At 40.9% G+C, this 21,038-nt stretch overlaps 1 protein-coding gene and 1 long non-coding RNA gene across 4 annotated transcripts in view; one reads left to right on the forward strand and one right to left on the reverse strand.

Annotated features, from left to right (window-relative positions):
- Window positions 1–834: 834 nt before the first annotated feature.
- Window positions 835–17,803, reverse strand: LOC102410939 (lanosterol 14-alpha demethylase). Of its 2 annotated transcripts, none has more exons than XM_044947141.2 (10): window positions 17,477–17,803; window positions 15,555–15,653; window positions 12,729–12,905; window positions 11,385–11,511; window positions 9,578–9,752; window positions 8,583–8,702; window positions 7,993–8,188; window positions 6,510–6,605; window positions 5,538–5,706; window positions 835–2,133 (listed from the first exon to the last, which is right to left on the reverse strand). In XM_044947141.2, the coding sequence occupies exons 1-10, from the start codon at window positions 17,645–17,647 to the stop codon at window positions 1,955–1,957; spliced, it is 1,509 nt and encodes a 502-aa protein (XP_044803076.1). In that variant the 5' UTR covers window positions 17,648–17,803; the 3' UTR covers window positions 835–1,954. The 2 variants fall into 2 exon arrangements, with proteins under 2 accessions (XP_044803076.1, XP_044803075.1); XM_044947140.2 differs by lacking the exon at window positions 17,477–17,803 and adding an exon at window positions 16,226–16,244.
- Window positions 17,804–17,871: 68 nt separating this feature from the next.
- LOC102411603 overlaps window positions 17,872–21,038 on the forward strand; it is an 80,151-nt gene continuing 76,984 nt past the window's right edge. The window contains exon 1 of one of the 2 annotated variants that reach the window (XR_003110821.2): window positions 17,872–18,335. This is a non-coding gene — a long non-coding RNA (uncharacterized LOC102411603). The remainder of the gene's footprint in view (window positions 18,336–21,038) is intronic. The other variant, XR_003110819.2, reaches the window with a different exon arrangement.

Here is a 21,038-nt window from a genome sequence, read left to right on the forward strand (position 1 = left end):
GCTTTCTATTCAAGGTAATTCCACTCTAAGGGAGAATGAGAAAAGAGTGAGTAGGTATTCTGATCAGTTTCACTCCCATTGTTTCCCCATCAGCATCCTTATAACATTAGGCCTCCACAGGCAGACTTGTTAATACTTCTCAATAATTAGTCTACCGTAGTTGAAAGCTAAATTTTGTTAAATCTTATAACTATTCACTAAACATGAACCAGCCTTACCACAGTTTTTTTTGTGCCATGAACCTTTCTAGCAATCTCATTAAACTATGGATCCCTTCTCAAAATAATGCTTTTTGGATGTGGACCATTTTTTAAATCTTTGTGAATTTATTACAGTATTGCTTCTGGCTTATGTTTTGGTCTTTCGGCCCCGAGGCATGCGGGAACTTAGCTCCCGCCCAGGGGTCCAGCCTGCACCCCCTGCCCTGGAAGGTGAGCTCTTAAACACTGGGCTTCCAGGGGAGGCCCCAGAATAATGGTTTTAAAACATACAGTATATAGGACTGCAAGGGAACCAATTATATACACATACTCAGACTTTAAAAAACTTTTGTGGTGAGTAAAGAAATAAGATCTATCAGACTTATAATACCATAATTTCATAGTGATAAAAGTTACAAGACATCTGTAATGTGATATGAAAAGTATCTGATTTCTGTTTGCAGAATCATGGATACTGCTAATACTAATGTGGTTACTTAAATTCATGAATAAAGAAAATATTATGGTTTGAAATTAGTACAAATAAAGATGGCACTTTTTTTTCCCATCCCACTTTCTAGATTCCTGAATTTTTCTCATCGAACCACACACTTCACAATTTATGAATACAGACTATATTCTCAAAGATAATTTAATATGAAAAACTCAGCAACACAGATTTTTGCCTCACAAATAGCTTAACATGGGACCGCTAACCTTTTAAACAGAGCTGTAATATACAGTTGCATCTCCAGTTATAATTTGAGTTGATTCTTGAACACAGGCTTCACAGAATTTGACCAGTGAGATACACTCCCAAGAAACCCTGCACTGGATTACCCTTGTCTTAAAGCCACAGTTCCTGATCTCAGGTTTTGTATTTAACAAGGAAAAAAAAAAGCTTGTTAACCTAAATTAACAGAACTAATCACAAAAACCCCTGATTAGAGTCTAGAGAGGAAATGGAAATCACCTTGGGCCAAAGAGAACAAAACTTATCCTTCAAGGACTTTATTTTGGATTTCCTCACAGATGGAACTATGTGGACCCAGATACAAATGTATCAGGCAGTTAAATATGTGATATTCAGTAATTAGGTCAAGTCACATGAGCAGTCTTTTGTATTAATTATTTTTTAGGAAATATAATTAGTCATTGTCAGAAATCTGTTTGCTGTGGACAGTGCTTCCAGCTATTTAAAGGCTATATTTTCCTACAATATAGCTCCATCATTGCTAAATATCATCATACCAAAATAATAGGATTCTCTTTTATCGAAGGCTTTAAATGTGAGTTTATTCCCTCCCCACCCATCCTTACATATACATACACTGCCCAATAAATGAATGAATAACCTAAGGCTTCCAGATGTTTCACTGGGCTTTTATACTTGGAGATCTAGTACAAGATCTGAATACTCTGAACTTTCTCGCTAAGAGCTATGTATGCTCTTCACACCTGGAAACTGTGTCATTTAGAATCTGACAGTTACCGAAGATCCTCACCCCCAAATTAATGAGCTTGATGATTTCCTTAAAGACAGCATATGAAGTACCCATCATAAAACTATTAGGAAATTTCTGAAATGCCACTGGATTTGATGGCGCTGTTCAGTTAATACATAAAACCCGTAAGCTTAAATAAACTTGTTTAAAATTACAAACTCAAAAGTGGGAGTGGTTTCATAAACTTCATTCTCTTCAATGCTTTTGCAGTTTACAGTGATGTTCACATTTTAGTCCCTTGCTGCCTTTTCATTTTGATCTTCGTTTGTATCGGATGACGGGTTTTTCAGGGGTGTGAATCATAGTTGTATAATTCACAGTGGGAAAATACCCATCAATGAGATCAAATTCATATAAACGAAGCATAGTGGACCAAATTGTCTTGATTTGAACATAGGCAAAATTCTCGCCAATGCAACGATGACGCCCTATAAAAGAAAAGAAAAGTTTCTATAACGGTTGAAATTCTTATCTCCTTGAGTCTGGAGAAATAAAAGTTGTTTATCTACGGTTAATTAAGGGTGAAAAACAGATATACAGATACTATAGTAAAGAGACATATTCTTTTCATAACAATGTAAGTAACCATAAAAAGCCCAAGAGATTTTTAATGTGTGTTAGGGGAAACAGCTCCAGGGGTATTATACAATGATTTTTCCAGTTGTTTTTTTCCGGACACCTAGTATCTATCTAGGTTAAATATATGTAACGTTTGAAACACACAGTGGTAATCAAGTTTGGAGATACACTAGAATATTCTGAACATCTCTCCCAAGAGACCCATAGTTAAAAGTTAATAATATGAACCTTCCAATCAAAACTTTAAATGCCATTTCAAATGATAATGGAAAAGGAATATACTGAAAATAGCAACACATCAAAATGTAAAGGGTCATATACATATAAAAACTGATAAGCTGATTCTAAAATGCAGAGAGAAATGCAAAGGACTAGATCTCCAAAGCAATCTTGAAAGAGAAGAACCATGTTGCAGGACTTAGGACTTCAAATCTGACTTCATTACTAAAGGTATCACAACCTCTGATAATGTGATTTGTAATAAATATGTATTTAGTCTTCCATTCTTGGCACCGAGTTCCTCAAACTACTGGAATTTCTTAAGTGAAGAGAGCAATAAAGTTCAAAGAAGAAAAGAGCCTTTTGTTATTCATAACAAGCCCCCTTCAAGCACAACTTGAATCTGCAAATGAGGTGACTTTTGGGGGTGGGGGTGGCACACCCAGAGAGGGCGTGCAGCTGTGTACCCCCTTCCTTCTGCTCTGCTCTGTGCTTCTCTTCTGTCGGGCTATTCCTGAGTTGTATACTTGTGCAGTAAACCAGCAGTCTACCTGACCTGCCTCCTGAGAAATCTGTATGCAGGTCAAGAAGCAACAGTTAGAATTGGACATGGAACAACAGACTGGTTCCAAATCAGGAAAGGAGTACATCAAGGCTATATATTGTTATCCTGCTTATTTAACTTATACACAGAGTACATCATGAGAAACCCTGGGCTGGATGAAGCACAAGCTGGAATCAAGATTGCCAGGAGAAATATCAATAACCTCAGATATGCAGATGACACCACCCTTATGGCAGAAAGTGAAGAGGAACTAAAAAGTCTGTTGATGAAAGTGAAAGAGGAGAGTGAAGAAGTTGGCTTAAAGCTCAACATTCAGAAAACTAAGATCATGGCATCTGGTCCCATACTTCATGGCAAACAGATGGGGAAACAATGGAAACAGTGACAGACTTTATTTTCTTGGGCTCCAAAATCACTGCAGATGGTTACTACAGCCATTAAATTAAAAGATACTTGCTCCTTGGAAGAAAAGTTATGACCAACCTAGGCAGCATATTAAAAAACAGAGACATTACTTTGCCAACAGAGTTCCATCTAGTCAAAGCTATGGTTTTTCCAGTAGTCATGTACGGATTTGAGAGTTGGACTATAAAGAAAGCTGAGTGCCGAAGAATTGATGCTTTTGAACTGTGGTGTTGGAGAAGACTCTTGAGAGTCCCTTGGACTGCAAGAAGATCCAACCAGTCCATCCTAAAGGAAATCAGTCCTGAAATATTCATTGAAAGGACTAATGCTGAAGCTGAAACTCCAGTACTTTGACCACCTGATGCAAAAAGACCCTGGTGCTGGGAAGGATTGAAGGCAGGAGGAGAAGGGGACGACAGAGGATGAGATAATTGGATGGCATCACTGACTCGATGGACATGAGTTTGAATAAACTCCAGGAGTTGGTGATGGATGGGGAAGCCTGGCGTGCTGCAGTCCATGGGGTCGCGAAGAGTCAGACACGACAGAGTGACTGAACTGAACTGACTAAAACCAGCAGTAAGCAAACTTTTTAGAGTTCTGCGAGCCATTCTAACAAATTATGGAAGCTCAAAGAAGGGATCTAGAGAACCTCAAGTTTACAGCCAGTTGTTTAGAACAGGTCCCAACCTGCACTTGTAAATAGCATCTGAAGTGGTGGGGGACCCGAGCCCTTCACCAGTGGGGTCTGCACTAACCCCAGACAGAAGCCAGGTAAGTGTCAGTTTAGAAATGGTTCCTCTTTGGGGCAGAATTTGGGCTTGATAACTAATGCCCCTTCCAACCACTTGAACAATCTGACTCTTCTATGTTATGTATATGGTATACCATTTTTGAATTTCTTTAGTAAATAGTTATCAAGATCAAAAGTTTCCAAAGGACTTTATACTTTGATTTACATGAGGAAAAGGTGTGACCAATGATAAACAAGTCATGGCACTTAAATGGTCTTTTTGGAAAAATCAAGTAAGTCGTAGAATACAGTTTAATCTGTACAAAGTGCCAATGACTAGAGGAATTACTGGAGGAACAGCAGTCAGCCTGCATTATTTTAGGATCTTAATCGAAATGCATAGGTGTGCACACTTATGCACTACCTGTCCAAACTTCAGTTCAGTCACTCAGTCGTGTCTGACTCTTTGTGACCCCATGGACTGCAGCACGCCAGGCCTCTCTGTCCATTACCAACTCCCGGAGCTCACTCGAACTCATATCTATTGAGTCGGTGATGCCATCCAACCATCTCATCCTCTGTCATCCCCTTCTCCTCCTGCCTTCAATCTTTCCCAGCATCAGGGTCTTTTCCAATGAGTCGGTTCTTTGCATCAGGTGGCCAAAGGATTGGAGTTTCAACTTCAGCATCAGTCCTTCCAATGAATATTCAGGACTGATTTTCTTTAGCATGGACTGGTTGGATCTAGTTGCAGTCCAAGGGACTCTCAAGAGTCTTCTCCAACACCACGGTTCAAAAGCATCAATTCTTCGGCGCTCAGCTTTCCTTATAGTCCAACTCTCACATCCATACATGACTACTGTCCAAATTTAAAGAACATTATAAGAATACATAGACAAAGAACCAAAAAGCTCACTAACAATCCAGAAAAGCTTCTGTGCCATTACTCTTTTCTGAAATGCTGATTATCTCAGCATATTTAGCTTGAAATGCCCAAATGGTGTGCTAACTTCAACGGTTCCTTAAAACAGAATTCACAAAGAGCTTTAAATAGCATGATAAGGGAAAACAGGGTAGACTACAAAAATCAGAACTATAAAACTAGATGGGTTACAAAAGGCAATAGAACACTATATAAGGATTCACAGAACTATTTTCTTTAGTACAAATGAAATATTTCTTCCAACCTGCAAAGGTTACACACCTACAAATGTCTGCAGGCATGTCCCCATAAGAAAAGGGGAAGATATTTGTAAATAAAATTCACATGGATTATTTAACAAATATGTTACCAGAACTAACTATTCAAATATGAAGTGTAATCATCTTACCAGCTCCAAATGGCACGTAAGCAAACTTCTCTCCTGATGCTGGGCTGTCCTCTAAGTAGCGATCAGGATTGAAGTCCAGACGCTCTACCCATGAGTCTTTAAGTCTCTGATTGACAGTAGGAGACACACACACCTGGTGTCCTGGAGGAATGGTATACCCTGCCACAGTCTGCAGATGAAAGTGAAACATTTCATAACTTTAAAATACTCTACCCAATAATCAGATCATTGTATAATAAAGCACTAGTATACATGAAATATACATATATTTTAAAACTGGCTAGTAGACAGGCCTTGCCTGGAAAATCCCATGGACGGAGGAGCCTGGTGGGCTCCGGTCCATGGGGTTGCTAAGAGTCGGACACAACTGAGCGACTTCACTTTCATTTTTCACTTTCATGCATTGGAGAAGGAAATGGCAACCCACTCCAGTGTTCTTGCCTGGAGAATCCCAGGGACGGCGTAGCCTGGTGGGTTGCCGTCATGGGGTCACACAGAGTCGAACACGACTGAAGCGACTTAGCAGCAGCAGCAGTAGACAGGCCAATTAAAAATTATTTTAACTCAAGATGATTTCCATATGACACAACATTGGGCTGGAAGGATATACACAAATTTTAAAAAATCATAATGCCATGGGGCTGGGGATGGGATTTCAAGAAGCCTTTCACAATCCAATTTACACAGTTCCACAGTTACAATTACTTATAACAACATATATGTTATTTTAAAAAAACAAGGAAAAAACACACTTCCATTGTAAAAGCCCTAATTGTTAAATTGTAGGGAGATCGGATGAGCATGTATACTGTCTGCAATTATGTAAAAATATATATCTAGAATAGGTAAAATTGAAAATTATGTACAAGTGATGATTCTATGTTTTTAAAAATTCTCTTTGATATTACACTATTTCTTTTTGATAAATAAAACTTGGGGCCACAGAGGAAAAGCTCTAGCCAGGAGACTCACCTGAGGAGTTTTGGCCAGTCTCATCATGGTCATTATAGGAGGTCGAAGTCTTAGTGTTTCTTTTATACAGCGATCAAGTAAATTGAGATCCTTGAGCTAAAAAGAGAAAAATTTTCCAGGTTTTACAAACATTTAGCATACTGCAACAGGATACAAACAAGTTCAGAGTAGCTGAATAAAAACAGTTTTATTACTGTCCATGGTCAGGCAAAGAAAAAAGCATGATAACAGATCACTCTGACGAATGGCATGGTAAGGACCTGCAAAAATTTACCCATCGAAAACATGAAAACATTAGCAAAAATCATCAATTTAAGCTTTTTCAAAACCTGTACACAAATGTTTATAGCAGCATTATTCATAGTATCCTAAAGGTGGAAACAGTCCAAATGTCAATCAACTGATGAAGAGGTTAATAAAAGTGGTATAGCCACACAATGGCTACAGATATGGTAACAAATATGTTACCAGAACAAACTATTCAAATATGAAGTGTAATCATCTTACCAGCTCTAAATGGCACATAAGCAAACTCTCCTGATGCTAGGCTGTCCTCTAAAGTACTGATATATGCTACAACATGGATTAATCTTGAAAACATGCTAACTGAAAGAAGCTAGTCACAAGAGACCACATACTGTATGATCCCATTCATATGAAATGTCCAAATAGGCAAATACAAAGAGACAAAATATAGATTAGTGGTTGCTAGAGGCAGGGGAAATGGACTGCTCATGGCCCTCTTTTGAAAGTGGTGTAAACATTTTCAAATGAAACTCTGATGATGGTTTCACAATTCTGAAAATATTTTTAAAAACCAGTAGATTATATACTTTAATAGGTGGATTTTATAGTATGTAATTAGCTATCACTTTAAAAATTACTAAAATCAGGAATTAAAAGGAGACATCACTATTGACCTAATAGAAAAGAATGATAAGAGAATACTTTAACTGTTTGCCAACAAATTAGATAATCTAGATGAAACAAATTCCTAGAAAGACACAAACTGCCAAAAACTAACTCAAAAATAAATTGAACAGATTTGTAAAAAGTGAAGACACTGAATTAGTAATCAAAAACAAAGAAAGCACAGGCCTAGATGGCTTCACTGGTTAATACTACTAGACATTTAAGAAAGCAGTAATACCAGTCCTTCACAAAGCCTTCCTAAAAGGAAAAAGAGGAGGGAACACTTCCAAACTCCTTCTCTGAGAACCAATAATATACCCTGACACCAAAATCTGTCAAATACATAATAAAACTACAGCCCACTATCCCCTGTGAATATTGTCCAAAAGTCCTCAACAAAATACCAGCAAACAGATCCAGGATTAGGACATTTCAGGGGAGGCTATGATGAATTTTCTAAAAATAATCAATTTAATCTATAGTATATAGAAGATCCCAAATTGTCCCCTTTAACAATTAGCCACACACACTCAGTATCATAAGCAGCAATGTAACTGAAAATCCCACAAACCTGGTCATAAGTCAGAGGAGGCAGATTCTCACCACAGACTGTTTTCTGTTCTAAGAAACATTTTTCTTGAAGTGTTTTGTCTCTGGCCAAAAAGAAGCCCATCCAGGCACTGGTAGTTGAGGAAGTATGCTGCCCTGCCAAGAGCAGTCCAATAAGCATGCCTGCTACTTCATCATCCGTCAGAGGACGCCCATCCCTACAGAATGGACCACATACACAAATTTAACATTTGCAGATGCACTTCATGCCCCAACCTTTACATAAAAATTAGTTCATTTCTTCTCTTGCATTTGCCCATCACAAGTCCAAATTTTTTTTCCCCCTTTAGAGAAGGGAGGCCAGTAAAAAATATGACATTGATTACAAAGACTTCATTGCAGTTTACTAGCAAACTTTTCACATGCACAGTACTAAATTCCAGTAAGGCACAGGATCCCAGTAATTTATGTCTCATCCATTTAAGAAGTTCAAAGGTCATATCTACTAATTTTTGCCAGTATTATTACTTTTTAAATGTACATAATATTTAACTATGCTTTTAATGTGGAATTTCCTGCTTCAGTTTAATATGTGATCTGAAGAGCTCTTACTTATAAGTTGACTCTAGTAAAGTTTGGAGAATGTCATCAATTTTTTCTCCTGACTCTCTGCGTTTCTGGATTGCCTTGTAGAAAATATTCTTGATCTCCCGATGAGCTCTGTCCCTGCGTCTGTAATTCAAACATGAAGATGACTTTAAAAAAGTAAGCAATACTTTCAGGCATCAATTGACAAAAGTCAGAACCAAGAGGAAAAAAAAAGAATCCATGAAAATCTTATATTGTTAGGAATTTCTAAGGTCCTTAAGGACAGGAAATGTGTTATAACATACTTATCCCTAATTCTGAACACACTACCTATATTGTAACTGAAGACTCAAATGATTACTCCTTTACAACCATTTTCCATTTTAAAAGAAAGCAGAAATACACCTTTACATTAACAGGAAATTCCAATTTTAAGCAAGTTAATTCTTGAAGTGGATAGACTCACTCTGGTTCTTCTATAGGATTTAAAATTTGAGTAACTCCCATTTCTCACTTGACCAGAAATGAGTCAATAAAGGCTACTAATAGGCAAAGCACTAAGCTGCATGTCAAGCCCGTGAGCAGTGTTTCTCTGTCACAGATGGTCCTTGCTCTCAAGGAGGTCACAACAGGCTGACAAGGAGACAAAGAAAGGCATGCATACTTCAAAACACAGAAACTTCACAATCAACTACAAATTAGTCAAATACTTTCAAGTGCTTAGAAAGCTGCATCACTTCTAGGTAGAGTCAGGAACTTTCCTGAGTACAAGGAATACGTGGGACACGTGGGTTTTAAAATATCAGGACAGTCAAATTAACCTTTCCAAAACTGAAACTTAACCTTAAATGAGCTCACTATGTAAAAAAAATGTTGAATTCTTACAGAAGAAGGGAGGCTCATAATCTCCCCCAATTTGTTTCTATATTTAATTTTTATTTTTGTTAATGCAAAGCAAACCAATAGCACAGTAACTAAACACACAGTGAAATGCCCAAGCATCGTCTCTTCATCCATACCTGAAACTAGGCAGAGGGAGCCAGCCTGGCAGAAGCCAGGCTGCATGACTAAAACCTCCGTCCAAATCCGCATACAGCTGTGCCACCTTCTCGTTGAGTTGACTCCTGATTTCCTTTCCATGTAAACAATGGCTGGCTGTTAAAATTATGAGCTCAGAAAGAGCTTCAAACAAATCTAGAGGGAAAAAGATCATTCCCATTACTATTGCCCAAAATTCTTTTGAAATGTTGTTTTCTTAGAGATGCAAAAGTACTATGAAGGAAATGAGAATAAAAATTTAACTCATTAACCAACAAGATCCTTTTCACACCGTCGAAAAATGCCTGTAGACAGGCTACAATAAAGAGAAACCAAAGGCAGCCCACCTCTTTGGATAGCCAAGATAGATGCCACGGAGGTAACTAAAACCTCACTCAGACTCATGAGCCCTTCATCTCAAAAAGATAAAAGTGGGAAATTAATAAGTGGGGAAAAAAAACTGAAGTCTTGAAAAAGTCTTAAAACTAATCACCATCCTGTATATGCAAACATTAGAAACAGATGCATCAGGTAAGCACACCTGGATGACACTTTAAAAGTCACAACAATTACCCAGTCGATATCCTGTTCTTTGATTCCATGCTCACCAAACGAACTTCTAGTTGTCATTTGGCTTTCTAGTTAGACTGCCAATAAAGAGAAGTGCAGCAAATATTATGCTGTTCTTTGTCCCATAATTGCATCTCACTTGTACTTATTCAGTTATCATTCTCATTTATACATCAGCTTCTCGTAGAATAGCAAGTATGTCACATAAAATTTAGGTCTATTAAATAAAACTAGGTTCCTGGACCTTGTATAGAAGCTGAAGACTAGATCCAGAATGTGATGACCTACATAGTAGTCTTACTGCCCTGTAGACAGATGTTGCTTCCTGCTAGGGCCATGGCAATGGTTTCGATGGCAACACTTAACTGCAGTCCAGTAATAAAAACTGGATTCACAGAGTCCAAAGAATGTTATGTGACATTCAATATATTCCCTACATAATGCGAGAAAGCACGTAATAACGTTTTTTTTTTTTAATTTCTATTGGGAACAGCTAAAATCGCTCTTTTGGTAGTACAGCAAGCTTATGTATTTAAACTTACATTTTTGTTGAAATAAATCATTCCCATACAACATTAGAAAAATAATGTATTACATATATAATTTAATCTTTTAGACTTCAACTTGCTGACATGGAGGGCAAATTTTTTTATTTTATATATTATCTTAAAATGACTTTGAATGTAAGTTTTACATTTGGTTTATTTCAAAATTCAATCATGAATCATTTTTATGTAATTGAGCTAAACAATATGCACATTAATTAAAATATTTTAAGATTTTGCTAAGTGAGCAACAATAATTACTTCCTCTCAAGTCTTTTAACTCCATAACGTGTTCATTTCATTAAATATAAGGTGGTTTTGCTTCCCAGGTAGCATGAGTGGTAAAGAGCCCGCCTGCCAATGCAGGAGACGTTAATAGATGTGGATTCAATCCATGGATCAGGAAGATCCCCTGGAAGAGGGCATGGCAACCCACTCCAGTGTTCTTGCCTGGAGAATCACTTGGACAGAGGAACCTGGTGGGCTACAGTCCACGGGGTGGCAAAGAGTCAGACACGACTGAAGCGATTCGGCATGCATGCATCCAAGGTGGTTTTACATGTGCTGTAGTTTGCTCTTTACACGCACATACACACACACACATTGATAAAATTTCTAGTCACAGAAAAGTAGACATATTAGGACAAATGAAAAACCAAAACATTGTGCTTACTTTTTTCTCCACTTTCTCCCCAACTTTTAAAGTATTCTTTTGTTTCTTTTTCAATTATAGACACGTGCTGTCTAAAGTGGGCTATGTTAAGACCACTTTTCAACATTTTCTTCTGCTCCAAGAAAACCTTCAAAATATTAAGGGTATACAAGTATTAAAACACAGTTCTGTTTTACCATGAGACTCATTTGGGTTATTATAACTCTTTAATACTCAAAGAAAGCAATCTTCCAAAAAATTGAAATTAAAGATAAAATAATTTTCTTCACCACACCAGATAAAACTTCATGCATATATCTGAAGTAACATGTAGTAGACACATGCTATGCAGGTCCAATTCAAATGATAAATTAGGAACCCCTCTTCTGGCCTTCCTTCCTATACATACATGCTTTCCCCACTCTTGACTCCAAGGCTGCCTCCTCCCATTCCATTATATTCTAGTCTTCCAACCCAACCCAAATGCCAACACAATCTCCCAAAGGTCCATTATGCTTTGCTAATATTTTTATCCTCTTTCACATATTCTACCATTTATTCCCAAACAAATATCATTCCTCAATCACACGATCTTCCAAAAGTTTAATTAGAATGTAATACAGTGGGAATAAATTCACACTAAGACAATAAACCCTTTGGGGAAGTTCTAAAATAAACCCTTTGGTTTATTTTATATATTTTATTTATTTTATATATCCAACCAGAGGGATTAACCTAGGCTTTCGCTTTTGGTCTTAAGGAGAGCTGTTCATTCCTCCATACCTCCTCAATCCCCAGAAGCAACACTGAATGTCAATTCTCAGCTGCTACACTAGAGTACTGGGTAATGCATGGTACATTGATTGCCAGAGCCTACACCAAGTAATTAAGCTAATTATTGGATGCATTTTATACCAAGTTGCAGTACTTAAATATTTGCCTTTGGGGGAGCAAAGAAATCACACAAACTTCTAAAACCAACAACATCTAGCTCAGAACTCTCATCCTAGAATTTCAGGTAGGAGGTGGGAAAGTATTAATAGGAGGCCCTTCTAATGAAATGAGTTTTTCCTTCTTACTACCTCAAATCAAATGCTAACACGCTAAGTTCTCATTGATTCTATTAATATTGCTTTGCACAGGTAGCCCTTTAAAAAAGTTTGTTTAGTCCACACCAGCAGCTATAAAGCAAAATACCCATTCTCCGTCAGCTACCCTTGGTTTTCCTTCTTATCAATGCCTCCTGATTCTTCAGTTTTGAGGCAAGGAATAATCTCGTCTATACTTTAGCAATACAGCTTACACTACTCGCTATAAATTGTAGAGTGCAGATTTGTCTTTCTTCAAGCTAACAGTGTCACCTACCGTATTAGGCACATCATAGGCAACTCCCTTCCCAAACACAGGTGTCGTCAGACGACTGTAGACTTCCTCGGCATTCAAGTCTTCATTTTTACTATTAAAAAGCAGTGCAGCAGCCTCACTCCCCAGCAGATAGGTAAACGTCTTGCCCACCATGGTAAAACTAAATACAGGTCCATACTGAAGAGAGAAAAGTACCCATAGTGATGTTACCAAAAAATCTGCAAGCGCTAAGACATTCATCTTAAATAATAAAATAATACATTGTTGAAGATCAAAACATTCACAAACCTTAATGCAATTCTTCCCCCCGTCTTTGTCCAAATGTATAATTACGTTCATCCAGTTCCAAATAAAATATAAATAAAACTTTCTATTCTTTTTTTACTCCTTATACTGAAAATATTTTCTATCTTTCACAGACATCATATTAACTGTTCTTTCTATGGTTGATGTGTCCATTTTTTATTTATTATAGACAATTATGTAATGAATATTTCTGCGAATATAGATATTTTTTCCCTTTGATTAAAAGTAACTTTACAGGAGTAGCCAAAGAATATGACCTTTCCTAAAGTTCTTGCTATGTGAAGATACCAGAATTTTATTTAGTTATGAGTCTTACCACCTAGTTTTTAATTAGTGACTTTCCATAGCTATTATGTTCGATGGCACCCCACTCCAGTATTCTTGCCTGGAAAATCCCACGGACAAAGGAGCCTGGTGGGCTGCAGTCCATGGGGTCGCGAAGAGTCGAACATGACTGAGCGACTTCCCTTTCACTTTTCACTTTCATGCATTGGAGAAGTAAATGGCAACCCACTCCAATGTTCTTGCCTGGAGAATCCCAGGGACGGGGGAGCCTGGTGGGCTGCCGTCTGTGGGGTCACACAGAGTCGGACACGAGTGAAGTGACTTAGCAACAACAAATGAGTCTTACCACTATCTCACCAACACTGAATGATCTCATTTTTAATTTTTTTGTTAATCTGGTTAGGTGCTAAATGCTTTGCTTTGCAGTTTTCTGATTACTATTAAAGATTTCAGTTACTGGGGATACAATCATAAACAAAAATACTGTCTCTGACTCAAGAAACTCCAGTCTATTTAAAAAGATGCAACTCAATTGAATAAGTGCATTAACAAATGTAAAATTACAAATGCGACAAGTACTAGACAAAGGAAAGCAACTCTTCGATGAGAGAAACTGATAAAAGGGACTAAAAAGAGAAAAAGACACCAGAGCTGAGACCTAAAGCATGGGTAGGAGTAGTAGTTAGCCTGATGGCAGAGCATGCACAGAGTTCTAAAGGTAAAAGAGAAGGTAAGGATGTGATGAGGGTAGAGTCTATCTAGTGGGGCCATACAGAGCCTTATCAGCCACATTCAGGGAGTTGTATCCTTGCAAGCAACAGAATGAGATGGAAGGTCTTAAACTGCATGGGAAAGATACTAATCTGTGCATATTTTAAAAGAAAGATCCCTGTGGCTCCTGGATGGAGAGGAGGGAGGGATAGGAGCTGAAGGAAAGCCAGATGACCAGCGAGCCTGTTACGGGAACCTGATGATGAGCACTCGGGACAATGTAATGGAGAGGCAGTGGAGACAGAAGCAGAAGGATATGGAATTATTTTGAAGAGAAAATCTGCAGGCTTGGGAATGAATTGATGGATGGAGCAGGAAGTATCAAGAGTGAATCCTAGGCTCCTGGTACACTGCAAAACTGGCAGAACAATGATGAGGAAGGTGAACAGGAAGGACCATCAGGATTAAAGAGAGAAAAATCAAAGGGTCAGATTTTTTAAATGTTTGATTTCAGATGACTTTGGACAATTAAGAAAAAATCATGTGGGAGGTGGATATCCAAGTCTGAAGACCAAAGAAGAGACCTGAACCGGAGACTTTAATTTGGGTGTCATTTACATCTGGCTGGGCTTTCCAGGTGGTGTAGAGGTAAAGAATCCACCTGCAATGCAGGAGATGCGGTTCAACCCCTGGGTTGGGAAGATCCCCTGGAGAAGGGAATGGCAACCCACTCCAGTATTCTTGCCTGGGTAATTCCATGGACAGAGGAAGCTGGTGGGTTACAGTCCATGGGGTCACAAAGAGTCAGACACAACTGAGAGACTAACACTTTCACACTCTCACTTCATGTGGCTAAAAACTGAAGCTGCAGGTAGAGACAAGATCAGGTAGGAAAGAATAAAGGCCAAGGACCAAACCTCAGTGAATCCCAACAGTAAATGGCCAAGCGTGAGCCCACAAATGAGTTAGGAAAGCAGCATTCACAGAAGCAGAAGAAAAAGTGAGAGAAGCCACAGCTAAGGTGGGAGTGGTCATCACTGACAAATACAGCTAAGTTCACTACATTAGGACATGGTGCTCATTAGTGAAGGGGTTGAAAGACAGACTAGAGTGAACTAAAGAGTAAGTGAGGAGGTGTGGAAACAGAGACAAAGTACAGAAACTTGCTGGAGGGGAAGGGACATGCGAGGGGCTTAGAAAATTCCACAGATGCATGGTTAAAAAAAAAAGGGTCAATTATTAATAGTATCCATGTTAACTGTGATCAGTGAATACAAAATTGAGGCCAGTGGTTTTTAAACCATAGTTGCCAGAACTAAATTTCCTCAGAGATAATCCTAGAACAAAGGAGAACATAACAGGGTCTCTAAGACCCCTCCAGCTCTTAATCCAGAACAACTCCAATTTTATCTGTTACCTGTACTAGGGATAAGCATAAGGTTACATTTTTTTTAATATTCCACCATTTAAAAGAAAATTGGAAAAGCACTAATTTCTTTTCCTTTAATGATTTGTAACACTTACCTTCTCATATGCATCTTCTAGGAATTCAATTGGACTTTTCCCAAATGCTATAGCATGTCCAAGGAATGGAATTGGAGAGACAATGTATGGTGGACTTTTCTGCAAAAGAAAACAAACAAAAAAACTTCGAGTTTACATTTCCTATTATAAGACATTCAGTTTAGTTTCACAATTCAAAAAGAAAGAAAGAAAGAAAGAAACTTGTCCTTAATATTAAGAAGTTACCAAAAGATGAAGCACCAAAAGTAACTTCACAACAAGTAAATCGCAAATACCTTAGACAGAGCAGCTTTGGGAAAAAGAAGAGAAACTCAAAACCTGGTATAAAGATAAATGACCAAACATCACAGTACTGCAATTAGGCTTTAGGCAACTTTCCTAACCATAAGTAAAAAAAAAAAAACCACTAAACTCGAACTATGGTTTCTAGAGCACTTATTTCTACTACCACTCACAGTTTTAGTCCCCAAATCTTGCCTAAATCTTTAGTCCCACAATGGGAAAAAAAAAAAAAAGAGTAACTTGAGGGAAAGAAGGGAAATGTTTAAGATGCTACATTCCCCATTACGGTCAACAGAACACATTATCATGCTTCTCTCAAGGAATGATCTAGATCCACTGATTTTAATGAGAGAGAAAATCAGTTCTAGCAGGAACATTTTAGCACTCACTATAAAAGGTACTTCTGGGCTTCCCAGATGGCTCAATGGTAGAGTCAACCTGCCAAAGCAGGAGACATAGGTTCTGGACGTGAAGATCACCTGGAGGAAATGACAACCCACTCCAGTATTCTTGCCTGGAGAATTCCATGGACAGAGGAGCCAGGCAGGCTATAGTCCATGGGGTTACAGAGTCTGACAGGACTGAACCACTGACCACGCTGGCTTAAAATGTACTTCAGATGCCCCAAAATGAGACTCACCGATTACAGCATCAAGCCTCCTGAAATCAAACGTGCAGTTATGAAAAAGGACAATAGTCCTCATATCTTTCATAGTCTCAAAGAGAAAGGAGCTCTACAAACTCACTCTTTGGACAACAGTAGCAACAATCTTAAAATACTACACTTGTCTTTCCAAAGATAACACTTCCTCAAAAACACCACACATGGAGGGGGGGGGGGGGGGGGGAAACTGCCTCATGCCTGTTAGAGGTCAAACAAAAATCATTTAAAAACTACTTGGTCAATAGTTTGTGATTTCCACTGTCAGTAAAAAATGTATTCTATTGTCAATGCTACTTGGTTTGGCTAAAACGCATTCATCACATATATTCGGGAAATAGAAACCAGTGGTCAGTAAAGGCTCTAAGTTAGAGAATCTGATATTTTATTAGCATCATAGGAAGGTCCCTGAAACACTCATGACGCTCACTCCACCAAACTAAACACATTCCTCTCCATAGTGATGTAAAATCGGCACTGGGGGTAACGACACAGCCCATAGAACACTGAACCACTCAAGGGTAGCCACCTAGGATGACGACCACCAGAGCCGAAGCTGCCCCAAACATCACCAACAGGGCTCCCACCAGGGCTGAAACACCCCTTACGGCGGCCAGTACCGTCATCCGGACGCTCAGGGCCACAGCCGCCACCCCGACCCTGGCCATTAGGGCTACCGATAGTGCCTCGGTCAACAGAGGCATCACTAAGACCACAGTCGCGGCAAACACGACCCCAACGAGTACGAGGCACGCGACCGACATCAGGGCACCCAGCACCAAGCTCAGCAAGGTCAGGGCAGTCGCGACCGCCCGCGCAACCAGAATCGGGGCTGCTGCCTCTCGACCCCCTCCCAGCTCCAGCCTCCAGCGTGCCCGCCGCCACTTCCCGGCACCACCGCGGTGCCAGCCCCTCGCTAGCTCTTCGGTCGCCCTGGTCTCAGCGTCCCCTCCACCAGAACCCCCAGGGGTGCACGTACCGCCCCAGTAGGCAGTGGTGGGGCCAGGTGGCCAACCGCGAGGCGGAACAGGTAGACCAGACTGAGCGTGAAGGTGCAGGCGATGAGCAGCATGGATGGGAGGTTGCCGCCCGTTACTTGCTCCATCGCCTGCCCCAGCACTGACCCGCCCGCCTGCAGTAAGTCCAGCATCACTATCCCGGCCGCCACCCCCGCGTCAGTTTGCCAGAGACGCTGGAGGCCGAGGTCGCCGCGGCTCCTCCGAAGCCACCGAGGAAGAGAAGCTGGCAGATGGGCGTTAGGAGGTGGCCCGGCCAGCAGGTCTCCTACTAAGCCCAGCCCCACCCCCCCTATAACTCCCGGCTCTTTCGCACACCACCCGATACGTCACAGAATAGGGCGGGACCTGCCTCTGGCCACGCCCCTTAAAAGGATTCACAATGCCGAAGTCTCCTTGCGCCGAGAGAGAGAGGCCCTGAAGAAGCAGGCTGCACCTGTGGCACGGGGAGTGCAGAGACAGAAGAGAAACATAGGCTTAAGAGGAGGTCACCCCTAAGAATCGCGGGCCACCCGAGCCTGTGTGTCCTGGGTGCGGGGCGCCAGCACACAACACTGTAATGGGACGGGCGGAAGGATTTCAGGGAGAGGGTTGCGGCGTGGCAGCGGCGGCGGCGCGCGTTCGGTGATTGCACCGCGCGCTGCTGAGGTGATCTCGGCTTATGTGGCGTCAGCAGGGCGGGTGGCTGGGGCGCCGCCCCCTGCCTGGGCGCTGAAAGGCGCCGCACCTGAACCCGTTCGAGGGCCGCGTCCTGGGCGGTCGGAGAGTTCCAAATATCCGCGATAAAGGGAGATTGTGAAAGACGCCTTCTACACCCTGAAGGTTGGGACGCTGGGGTCATTCCCATCTCACCTCGAATAAAACCAGGCCAGTATTCATATGCAATGATAGAGGTAACAACTCGTGGTTATTGGGTGTTCTACGTCTAACAGAAGCAAATTTTGCAAGCTTGGTATCTATGTTACAGGCCGTCGTGACCTGTTTGAGGCAATATTTCCTAACAACGCCACTTATTCTGGCTGTTTAGGACCAGACAGATTTTGAAACGAAGTTCGGTTCTCCTGTTACACGCAACCTCAGCTCATCCACGCTTGTGGTTTCAAATAAACATGCGTGTAAAATGACCGCCAGTTGGAACCCTCCTGTTAGGTAACTGTCACCAGCCCCTGACCAGATTCATTCCTTTATACAGTCAACGTTAAGAGCTGGCTGCTGTGCTTGGCACTGGGAATACAGCAGTGAATGAGAAAACTGCGAGGCCCGGTGGAAGGAGCAGTAAACAACCAGTTGCCTGTTCTGACTCCTCTGTCTGGAGATCTGATGGTCCTATCAGATGAGTAACGCCAAGTAAACTCATAAATCTTCACTCACCTGGCTGCCAACCTGCTCCTCCCGTACTGCGTCTGTAGGAGGGGCACCAGTAGCCACCAAACTGCCCTCCTGCGCTGCGCATGACATCTCATCAGTCACCAAGTCCTGTAATTCCACCACCTTAAAAGTTGCTCCATTCTTGCCACTGCCTTGAGTCGACCCTGGGCATTGCTTGTCTGCATTACTACAATCATAGGCTAACTGGATGCTAGTCCTTGTCTTTTAATCTACCCTCCACAAAGGCTACCATTTCTCCTGTTGCTAAAGTTGTGTTGCAGTTGACTTCATCAGTTTCCTCTGTTACCAGATGAACTAAAGAATAGGGACCATGTCTTAACTGGTTTTTATATTCTGCATTTATTCTGATTCATAGCTGTTCAAAAAGTGTGGTTCATGGTCTTCTGGGTATCCACAGGACCCCAGGGGTGTCTGCAAAGTCAAAGCTCTTTATAATAATATGTGATTTACTTTTTTACTGCTGGAATTTGTAGTAATGGTGTCAGTTCAGTTCAGTTGTTCAGTAGTGTCCGACTCTTTGTGACCCCATGAATCAAAGCATGCCAGGCCTCCCTGTCCATCACCAACTCCCGGAGTCTACCCAAACCCATGTCCATCGAGTCGGTGATGCCATCCAGCCATCTCATCCTCTGTCGTCCGCTTCTCCTCTTGCCCCCAATCCTTCCCAGCATCAGGGTCTTTTCCAATGAGTCACCTCTTCACATGAGGTGGCCAAAGTATTGGAGTTTCAGCCTCAGCATAAGTCCTTCCAATGAACACCCTGGACTGATCTCCTTTAGGATGGACTGGTTGGATGTCCTTGCAGTCCAAGGGACTCTCAAGAATCTTCTCCAACACCACAGTTCAAAAGCATCAATTCTTCGGCGCTCAGCTTTCTTCACAGTCCAACTCTCACATCCATACATGGCCACTGGAAAAACCATAGCCTTGACTAGACAGACCTTTGTTGGCAAAGTAATGTCTCTGCTTTTTCATATGCTATCTAGGTTGGTCATAACTTTCCTTCCAAGGAGTAAGCGTCTTTTAATTTCATGGCTCCAATCACCATCTGCAGTGATTTTGGAGCCCAGAAAAATAAAGTCAGCCACTGTTTCCCCATCTATTTGCCATGAGGTGATGGGACCAGATGCCATGATCTTTGTTTTCTGAATGTTGAGCTTTAAGCCAACTTTTTCACTCTCCTCTTTCACTTTCATCAAGAGGCTCTTTAGTTCTTCACTTTCTGCCATCAGGGTGGTATCATCTGCATATCTGAGGTTATTGATATTTCTCCCGGCAATCCTGATTCCAGCTTGTGCTTCCTCCAGCCCAGCGTTTCTCATGATGTACTCTGCATACAAGTTAAATAAGCAAGGTGACAATATACAGCCTTGACATACTCCTTTTCCTATTTGGAACCAGTCTGTTGTTCCACGTATGGTGTCAAATCAGTAGTAAATAGAACTTCTGGGGCCTTAGCACAAACCAATGATAAGTAGCACCAAACTCTGCTGCTGCTGCTGCTGCTGCTGCTGCTGCTGCTAAGTCGCTTCAGTTGTGTCCAACTCTGTGCAGCCCCACAGACTGCAGCCCACCAGGCTCCCCTATCCCTGGGATCCTCCAGGCAAGAACACTGGAGTGGGTTGCCATTTCCTTCTCCAATGCATGAAAGTGAAAAGTGAAAGTGAAGTCGCTCAGTCGTGTCCGACTCTTCGAGACCCCGTGGACTGCAGCCTACCAGGCTCCTCCATCCATGGGATTCTCCAGGCAAGAGTGCTGGAGTGGGGTGCCATCGCCTTCTCTGTGAGCACCAAACTCTAGTAGTAGTTATTCTTCACTGCTATGCACTTGCAGTAGAAAAACATTGCTTGCTTCACTTAAGACTGTTGTTGATGAAACTATATTCCTTTTTTTTTTAATTTAAATTTATTTATTTAAGTATTCCTTTTTTAAAAGGTATTTTAACTAGCTGCGTTCTTCATGCCTGCATGCATGTTGAGACACTCTACTCTAAGGCACATCTGGCTCTTTGCGACCCCATGGACTGTGGCCTGCCAGGCTCCTCTCTGTCCATGGAATTCTCCAGGCAAGAATACTGAAGTGGGTTACCATTTCTTCCTGCAGGGGATCTTCCTGGCCCAGGGATTGAACCTGTGT

This window comes from Bubalus bubalis, chromosome 8, assembly GCF_019923935.1.
Source record: "Bubalus bubalis isolate 160015118507 breed Murrah chromosome 8, NDDB_SH_1, whole genome shotgun sequence".
In the NCBI taxonomy this organism is placed as follows: domain Eukaryota; kingdom Metazoa; phylum Chordata; class Mammalia; order Artiodactyla; family Bovidae; genus Bubalus; species Bubalus bubalis.